At 51.9% G+C, this 9,592-nt stretch overlaps 1 protein-coding gene across 1 annotated transcript in view; it reads left to right on the forward strand.

The window, feature by feature from the left end:
* LOC107122163 (ras-associating and dilute domain-containing protein-like) overlaps window positions 1-9,592 on the forward strand; it is a gene marked incomplete at its 3' end in the record, with an annotated part of 36,626 nt that overhangs the window by 4,760 nt on the left and 22,274 nt on the right. Inside the window, exon 3 of the mRNA XM_015425190.1 lies at window positions 284-396. Coding sequence (XP_015280676.1) covers window positions 284-396 — 113 coding nt within the window. The remainder of the gene's footprint in view (window positions 1-283; window positions 397-9,592) is intronic.

Genomic DNA, 9,592 nt, shown 5'->3' on the forward strand with positions numbered 1-9,592 from the left:
GGCATTCGCTCTCTCTTGGAAATCTGGCCAGACAGGCGTGTGTGCTGTGAGTCAGCTGGGAGTGATAAACGTGCATGATCCAATACTCTTCCGCGTGCAGTCTCTGCATAGAGAAAGCTAGCATCTCAGGGAGAGGGCCCTAGCCTGACATGCTAAATTTCTACATCCAAGAGGTTTCTCGAGCTGGCGACAGATCAGTTGTTGAGAAATGAATGCTTTGGCTCGAACTGTGCTCTATGTTCAGAGGCCACGCTCTGACTGCTTTTGTTTCCGTTTCTTTTAGGTTCGAAGGAATCGCTTTTTTCCTTAACGATCACAACCAGCGAGGAGGCCATGACCGTTCTTGAGGAAGTCATCATGTATACCTTTCAGCAGTGTGTCTACTACATATCCAAGGTACTCCTGCCAGGGCTGGCTTCAGGCCTTTGACGGACCGGGAAAGGGGACACTGTCTCAACAGCGGTGGCGAGGGCAGCCATTTTGAATGCTCCTCCCATAATCGCTCCTTGCAAGGAGAAAACGGGCACAGCAGGGAGAGAACCTTTCTTCCTGAGCTGCTAATGTTCTACTAGCAGGGGATTTTTTATTAAAAAAAGGAAGTATTCAAAAATGGGAATTATCACCTGCAATACCCTGGACCACCTCATCCCTCTACAGGAAGGAGAAGAGATTGGATTTGTACCCCCCCCTTCACTACCCAGAGGTGTCTCAGAGTGGCTTACAATCCCTTTCCCTTCCCCTCCCCACAACAAACACCCTCTGAGGTAGGTGGGGCTCAGAGAGCTCTTTCGAGAACTGTCCGTGAGAGAACAGCTTTGAAAGAACTTGTGACTGACCCAAGGTCATCCAGCAGCTGCATGTGGAGAAGTGGGGAATCAAACTCGGTTCTCCCAGATTAGAGTCCGTGCTCCTAATCATTATACTAAACTGGCTCAGTTGTAATCTTTACCCTTCAGCAACTCTTGAGTGGGGGGAAGGGGGGCATTAGCAGAAGGAGGAAGACTGGAGGATAAACCAGCCAGTCTTAAGGGCCAGTTCTCAATAGGTGCCTCATTCTAGACCTTCCCAAGAGCACTCAGGTTTATCTGTTTATTCAGAGTTCTCTCCTCGCATCTTACAGCCTGTCTGTCCACAAAGCGGGATTTGAACCCGTGTCCTTCTGATCCCAGTCTGATACAATAATCTACCACATTGCCTCTGAAGTGGTACGGCCCCTTCTTACCACCTCAGAACTGTTACCGCCTCATCTTTCTTAACACAGTTCAAGAGGCGATTTACACCCTACACAGACTGAGGCAACGGATCAGGTATTGCTGGTAGGTGTGTGTGTGTGTCATAAGAACATAAGAGACGCCAATGTTGTATCAGGCCAAAGGCCCATCCAGTCCAACATTCTGTATCACACAGTGGCCAGAAATACCAGTGCCATCAGGAGGCCCACCACTGGGGCCAGGACATTAGAAGCCCTCCCACTGTTGACCCCCCCCCCAAGCACCAAGATGACAGAGCATCACTTGCCCCAGAGTCCCTATCTATGGGGGGCATTAGCAGAAGGAGGAAGACTGGAGGATAAACCAGCCAGTCTTAAGGGCCAATTTTCAATAGGTGCCTCATTCTAGACCTTCCCAAGAGCACTCAGGTTTATCTGTTTATTCAGAGTTCTCTCCTCGCATCTTACAGCCTGTCTGTCCACAAAGCGGGATTTGAACCCGTGTCCTTCTGATCCCAGTCTGATACAATAATCTACCACATTGCCTCTGAAGTGGTACGGCCCCTTCTTACCACCTCAGAACTGTTACCGCCTCATCTTTCTTAACACAGTTCAAGAGGCGATTTACACCCTGCACGGACTGAGGCAACGAATCAGGCTGCTGGAATTTTGGAAAGTATTGCTGGTGGGTGTGTGTGTCCTGTTTATGAACGCTGCCCAAATTCTGCTGATGAGGTACTGGAAGATCTCTGCATTTCTTTACCTGCAGAGGCTTGGAGAACTTCCCTAGGCAGGATCTCTAGGAGAGCCAGTGTGGTGTCGTGGTTAAGAGCGGTGGACTCTAATCTGGAGAACCGCGTTTTCTTCCCCACTCCTTCATGTGAAGCCAGCTGGGTGACCTTGGGCCAGTCACCGTTCTCTCAGAGCTCTCTCAGCCCCGCCTACCTCACAGGGTGTCTGTTGAGGGGAGAGGAAGGGAAGGTGATTGTAAGCTGCTTTGGGACACACAAGGCCTGCTGGGTGACCTTGGGCCAGTCACCATTCTCTCTGAACTCTCGCAGCCCCGCCTACCTCACAGGGTGTCTGTTGTGGGGAGAGGAAGGGAAGGAGATTGTAAGCTGCTTTGGGACACATGAGGCCTGCTGGGTGACTTTGGGCCAGTCACTGTTCTCTCAGAGCTCTCTCGGCCCTGCCTACCTCACAGGGTGTCTGTTGTGGGGAGAGGAAGGGAAGGCGATTGTAAGCCGCCCCGAGACTCCTTTAGGTAGTGAAGGGCGGGTTATAAAACCAATCTCCTCCTCCTCCTCCTCCTCTCCTCTTCTTCTTCTCCTCCTCCTCCTCCTTCATCTTCATGTTCTTCTTCTTCCTCTTCTCCTTCTTTTTCTTCACCTTCTTCCTCTTCTTCTTCTCCTTCTCCTCCTTCTCCTTCTTTTTCTTCATCTTCTTCCTCTTCTTCTTCTCCTTCTCCTCCTTCTCCTTCTTCATCTTCTCCTTCATCTTCTTCATCTTCTTTTTCCTCTTCTCCTTCTCCTCCTTCTTCATCTTCTTCTTCCTCTTCTCCTTCTCCTCCTTCTTCATCTTCTTCTTCCCCTTCTCCTTCTCCTCCTTCTTCATCTTCTTCTTCCTCTTCTTCTTCTTCGTCCTCCAGTGTAGTGCAGCCAAAAAGTCTGTGTCACATGTGGAAGGACTTTGGCCAGCACTCCCTACGAACAAAGAGACGCTGGGGGGACAGAGAAGAGGGATTGGCTGCCTCGCCAGCCCCAAACTCAGTCGCACAGATGGCTGCACCACGCAGGAGGGAGCGTTTCTCGGCCTGTCACTGCTGCGGCAGTGCTGCGCCTTCCTTCCCGGAAGCCTGCACTGCGCCACAGGCGAGGCCGCCCGTGTGTGGCCGCCACAACTGTCACCAGCGACAAGAGGCAGCCCGAGCCACTCTCCAGGGGTCTTCTCTGGCGTTCGCCCAGGCCCCTTCCCCGCCATTTTACCTCAGGCAAGCAGTGGCGTCAAGTGGGCCTGGGGGCTGTGGTAGGCCTCGGCACATCCCTGTGGGAAACAGTTCCGAGGGAGAGAAGGACGGGGAGAAATTGGTCCGGGGATGACCTGCCCAGCAGAGAGAACTGGCCAGCGGATTCCAGCTGCTGTGCGACCAAGTGAAAACAGTCAATTTTTATTTGGTTTTATAGCATGTTGTTTATACCCTGCCTTCCCCCCGCACCGGGGACCTGAACCGGCTTACATCAGTCTCCTTTCTGCCATTTTATTACACCAGCAAGTTAGGTGAGGTGGAGTGAATGATGGGCGCACCCTCAAGTTCTCAGGGCAGAGCAGGAAAGGCGGGTTACAAATCAAAAATAATAAATAAATAGATAAACCTGGACCTCCCAGTTCCTAACCCAGAAGAAGAAGAAGAGGAGGAGGAGGAGATTATACCCCGCCCTTCACTACCCAAAGGAGTCTCAGAGCGGCTCACAAACTCCTCTCCCTTCCCCTCCCCACAACAGACACCCTGGGAGGTAAGTGGGGCTGAGAGAGCTCTTTTGGGAACTGCCCTTGAGAGAAAACAGCTCTGAGAGAACTTGTGACTGACCCAAGGTCACACCAGCAGCTGCATGCAGAGGAGTGGAGAGAAGAGGAGACTGGATTTATACCCTGTCTTTCACTACCCGAAGGAGTCTCAGAGCAGCTTACAATCTCCTTTCCCTTCCCCTCCCCACAACAGACACCCTGGGAGGTCGGTGGGGCTGAGAGAGCTCTTTCGAGGACTGCTCCTGAGAGAACAGCTCTGAGAGAACTTGGGACTGACACAAGGTCACACCAGCAGCTGCATATGGAAGACTGGGGGATTGAAGAAGAAGAGATTGGATTCATACCCCGCCCTTCACTACCCAGAGGAGTCTCAGAGCGGCTTACAAACTCCTTTCCCTTCCCCTCCCCACAACAGATACCCTGTAAAGTCGGTGGGGCTGAGAGAGCTTTTTCGAGGACTGCCCTTGAGAGAACAGCTCCGAGAGAACTTGTGGCTGACCCAAGGTCACACCAGCAGCTGCATGTGGAGGAGTGGGGAATCAAACCTGGTTCTCCGAAATTAGAGTCCATGCTCCTAACCACTGCACCAAACTGGCTCTCAGCCCAGGACTGTGGCCCCCAGATGTTAAGCCAGCCCCTTCCTCCCATATTTTCGCAGTCAAGAAGCAAAACTTGGACGTTTCTTGAGTCCCGTGTGGACTGCGTTCGTGTTGTCCGAGGGGAACCTCAAAGAGCCAGTGTGGTATAGTGGTTGAAGTGCCGGACTAGAATTTGAGAAAACCAGGTTCGAATCCTCGCTTGTGCCTTGGAAACCTGCCGGGCGACCTTGGGCCAGTCACCATCTCTCAGCCTAACCTTCCTCGCAGGCTTGTTGTGAGGGCGATACCGAGGAGAGGAGGGCGACGTAAGCCTTTTTTGTTCCCACTGTGGAGAAAGGCCGGGTATAAATAAGTTAAATTAGTCTCCCACCCGACTGAAACTCATATACGTGAAAGTGTCATCTGGACGTCTATTCTTCCAGCAGCACCCTCCCCTCTCCCCGCTGGGCGGCTTGGGGGGGGGTTTGTTTCCCCGCCCCATCCTTTCCGTTTCTGTCCAAACCACCCTGTACAAATTGCCAGTGTGCCGATAATAATGCCCCCCTTGCCTCTCCCCCACGAGAGCGAAATGTCACGATCCTCCCGCCGGCTCGCTGGGGGGGAAGTCAAACAGAGCCCGCAGTGTGCAGAGCGGAGAAAGGGAGCCTGTGTGCACTGGAGGGGCGGGGACCGCCTCCCACCTCCAAGAAGCTAAAACAGGCTCTCTCTCCCAGCATCCTTTGCCAGCTCTGGGACTTGGAAAGGGCTCCGGCCTCTTTTGGAGTTGGGAAACCGCCCTTCTCTCAGTTGTTCCTTCTGTTTTGGTTCCTTCCCCCCCCTACTTCTCCCTCGTTCCTTCTTTGTGGAAAGACTGATCCTGCAGGGGTCCCCCGTTCTTTGGTGATCGGGGAACTCAGTCCGGTTGCCTGTACTTGCTCCTCCTGATTTCTAGCTTTGGGGACCTCGCAGAATAATAAAACGAAGAATTTCTCTCTCTTTTTGCTTTAGTTAAATCATTAAGCGCATGTCAGTAAATCCTACACTCCCAGGCTGTTTATTTATTTGTCTGTTTGGTGTGGTGGTTAAGTGTGCGGACTCTGATCTGGGAGAGCCGGGTTTGAGTCCCCTCTCCTCCACTTGCAGCGGCTGGGTGACCTTGGGCAAGCCATAGTTCTGACAAGAGCTGTCCTTGAAAAGGCAGTCCTTGAAAGAGCTCTCTCAGCCCCACCGACCTCACAGGGTGTCTGTTGTGGGGAGGGGAAGGGAAAAGAGTTTGTGAGCCGTTCTGAGACTCCCTTGGGTAGTGAAGAGTGGGGTATAAGTCCAATCAGTTTGGTGTAGTGGTTAAGTGCGCGGACTCTAATCTGGGAGAACCGGGTTTGATTCCCCACTCCTCCACTTGCACCTGGCTGGATGACCTTGGGCAAGCCACAAATCCTTGAAAAAGAGCAGTTTCTGTCAAGAGCTCTCTCAGCCCCACCGACCTCACAGGGTGTCTGTTGTGGGGAGGGGAAGGGAAAGGAGTTTGTAAGCCACTCTAAGACTCCCTTGAGTAGTGAAGAGCGGGGTATAAACCCAATCTCTTCTCTCTCCTTCTTCCGCTTCATTTATTCCCCGCCTTTCTGGCCGACAGGGACCCAGCGTGGCTTCCATCTTTCTCCTTCTCTCTGTTTTATCCTCACAACAACCCTGTGAGGTGAGCTGGGCCGAGAGAGTCGTGACTGGCCCAAGGTCACCCAGGGAGCTTCCATGGCACGAGTAGGGATTCGAACCTGGGTCTTTTAGAGCCTAGGCTGACGCCCTTAACCGCTATGCCACCACCGACTAGATAGGCTGAGTGCCGAAACTCTGGCAGGCTTCGTAGTGAAGCGTCTCGTTCGGGAATAACAGAACTAAACAGGCTGCGGGAGGCCAAGAAGAACCTGCGGGGAAAGCTCTGGCTCCGTTCTAGAGCATTCCATGCAGAAGGTCGCAGGTTCAGTCCCGGAGAACAGGCCCTGTGAGGAAAGGCTGAGGGATTTGGGACTGTTTAGTCTGGAGAAGAGGAGGTTGAGGGGGGACAGGATGGCTCTCTCGAAGTCTTTGAAGGGCTGTCCCTTAGAGGAGGAGGGCAGGGTGCTGTTCCTGTTGGCGGCAGAGGAGAGGACTCACAATCGTGGGTTTAAATTCAGGGCGGGAAGGTACCGGCTGGATCTTAGGGAAAACGTTTTGACAGTCAGAGTTGTGCCACAGTGGGATCAGCTGCCTCAGGAGGTGGTGCGCTCCCCCTCCCTGGGCGGTCTTTAAGGAGTGGCGGGACAAACCCTTGTCAGGGATGCTCGAGGCTGATCCTGCACAGAACAGGGGGTTGGACTTAGAGATGTAAAATTTCTTCCAGCTCTGTGGGTCTAGGATTCTGTGGTATCACCAGCAGGTGATGTGAAAGGACGTCTATTTATGTATTTATAGACTATATAGCCCATCCTCCCCTGTAAAACAGGGCTCAGAGCGGGTAACAACAGTATTCATAAATTAAAACTAATTTTAAAAACCCTCTTACAATAATACTACTGGCCCCAATAAGATGGCACATAAAAGGGAAGCGCAGCCTAGTGCCCCTACACTCTGGGGGAGTAGATGTCATAGAGTTTGATGGGAGTAAATATCATTCCGTTTGACGGGAGAGGGGAATGGACGGAAAGGAAGCCAGCCCAGATAGAAACCAATGGTGGGACACCTCCGTCTTACAGGCCCTGCGAGACTGCATCAAATCCTGCAGGGCCCAGGTCTCACTCGACAGGGAGCTTCACCAGGCCCGAGCCAGGGCCGAAAAAGGTTGAGGACAGCCGAATATTCTTCGGGCCGGGGATCACTAGTTAGACAGGTATCTGTAGTACTGGAGCTTGTAGCTTTGGGCGGAGGGGGTGTCTACAGATAGCCATGATTCAGGTTGAAGTTTTTCAAATTGGGCCCTGAGGAACCTCAGCTGCCCAACGGTGGTTCTCCAACCAGGCCATCCAAACAACTGCTTGGAGTAGCGCAGTGAGGTAGTGGATGTATCATGGCAGGTCAGACCACTCCCAGCCAATCGGTGGCACAGGAGATGGTCAGCGTCTCCTCCGGGCCTTGCGTCTGCACCACCAACGGCTGGACTGTAGTCAAGCTGCTGGCCGCACAGGCCCCGGAAGTGACGGTAGTATCTTTCCTGGGGTGACAGAAATACCTCAAACCTGCACTGCAGGTTTCTTGAGAAGCTTATCTCAGTTAGAGGATGGACCAGCCGGTTTGGTGTAGTGGTTAAGTGCGCGGACTCTAATCTGGGAGAACTGGGTTTGATTTCCTGCGCCTCCACATGCAGCTGCTGGATGGCCTTGGGCCAGTCATAAGTTCTCTCAGAGCTGTTCTCTCAAGGGCAGTTCTCGAAAGAGTTCTCTCAGCCCCACCTCCCTCACAGGGTGTCCGTTGTGGGGAGGGGAAAGGAGTTTGTAAGCTGCTCTGAGACTCTTGAGTGAAGAGTGGGGTATAAATCCAATCTCCTCCTCCTCCTCCTCTTTGAAAGACGGCCAGAGGGTCCTGATATTCTGTAACGTGCCGCTTCAGTTGAGTGACAGGTGTTATTCTGGTTCACTCGTCGTTTCAGGAGGGCACGAAGGCAGACATTTTGGATTCAGGCGGCCTGTACTCTCATTCTGCGCGGTCCAGATCAGCAGGTTGCTGCTTCCTTTCTGGTCCATGCCGTCGGCAGAGAGTAACGGCTTAATGAACAAAGAACAAAAGCAACCAACCTCATTATTCGGAGTTGTCAGCAAAGCTCAACGCAAAGAAAATCTGGGTCAGAAAAGACCCAGGATCTCCCTTAATGCCAAAACGGGCGCTCGGCCAGGCACTGTGTGACCGTCGCGGTGGTGGACGCAAGGGTATGTTCCGGGAGGATGTTGTCAATCAAGGGGAAATGGCAAAATGCTCCGGGAACACGGGCCCTCCGCCAAAAGAAGCGCTTTTCATTCCTATTGATTGAATGCCTGGCCTCAAATTTCTCCCGCTGAAATGGATGGAGCGGAACAGAATGTAACTTCGGGGCCAGGGTAGTTTATGAAGTTTACATTGGAGCTGCCCCATTTATCCTTTCGTTCTGAAAAGGAAGAGATTCAATTGCAACGCAATTAAAATCTCGTATGTTCGTCAAGTACCAAGGTCTTGTCAGTCTTCCCGATGGCTGTCATACTTAATTGGCTAGTACCCTGGAAGGTATGATGGTATTCCTTCCTACTGACCAATTGTCTGGAATATTCACTTTGTTTTCCTGCATCTCTCTCTCTTTCTCTCTCTCTCTTTCTTGGTGCCATAGATTGCACCTTCCAAAGTAGCCATTTTCTTCAGGGGAACTGATCTTTATTATTTATTATTGCCACACCACAGTTTGGTGTCGTGGTTAAGCGCACGGACTCTAATCTGGGAGAACCGGGTTTGATTCCCCACTCCTCCACATGCAGCTGCTGGGTGACCTTGGGTCAATCACACGTTCTCTCAGAGCTGTTCTGTCAAGAGCAGTTCTCGAAAGAGCTCTCTCAGCCCCACCTACCTCACAGGGTGTCTGTTGTGGGGAGAGGAAGGGAAAGTAGTTTGCAAGCAGCTCTGAGACACATTTGGTTAGTGAAAATGCCATGAAGCAAGATATAAATTTTAAAATATCCGTATACAGTTGGAGCTGCGGTGGCTCAAGTGGTTAAGACGCTGAACTGCAAGCTGTGGAAGGTCAGTAGTTCAGCAGTTCGAGACCCGGGTGCCGCATGACAGGAGTGAGCTCCCGTCTCTAGTTCCAGTTCCTGCCAACCTAGCAGTTCGAAAGCAAGACATTGCAAGTAGATAAATAGGTACCACTTTGGTGGGAAGGTCACAGCGTTCCGTGCGCCTTGGTTTTTAGTCATGCCGGCCACATGACCACGGAAACGTCTTCAGACAGCGCTGGCTCTTCGGCTTTGAAACAGAGATGAGCACCGCAACCCTAGAGTCGGACTCGACTGGCTTTCGAGCAAGGGAACCTTTACCTTTATACAGTTGATAAGAAATAAAACCAGAGTAAAAGGATCCAAGGCGGCAACTTACAAATTTCTGTTCCTATTCTGGATTGCCCGGCCGTTTAGTGGGAAGGGGAGAGGGAACTTGAAATGAAACAGTCTCCGTCAACTAGGGATCAGTTGTAATTCTGGGAGATCTTCAAGTTGGAAACCCTATCGGTTTCCTTTTCTTTAAGAAACCGGAGACATTCAGGGGAAGAACAGGGGGATTCCTAGCAGGT

Source organism: Gekko japonicus, unplaced genomic scaffold (genome assembly GCF_001447785.1).
Source record: "Gekko japonicus isolate JY-2015 unplaced genomic scaffold, Gekko_japonicus_V1.1 scaffold5851, whole genome shotgun sequence".
Taxonomy (NCBI): domain Eukaryota; kingdom Metazoa; phylum Chordata; class Lepidosauria; order Squamata; family Gekkonidae; genus Gekko; species Gekko japonicus.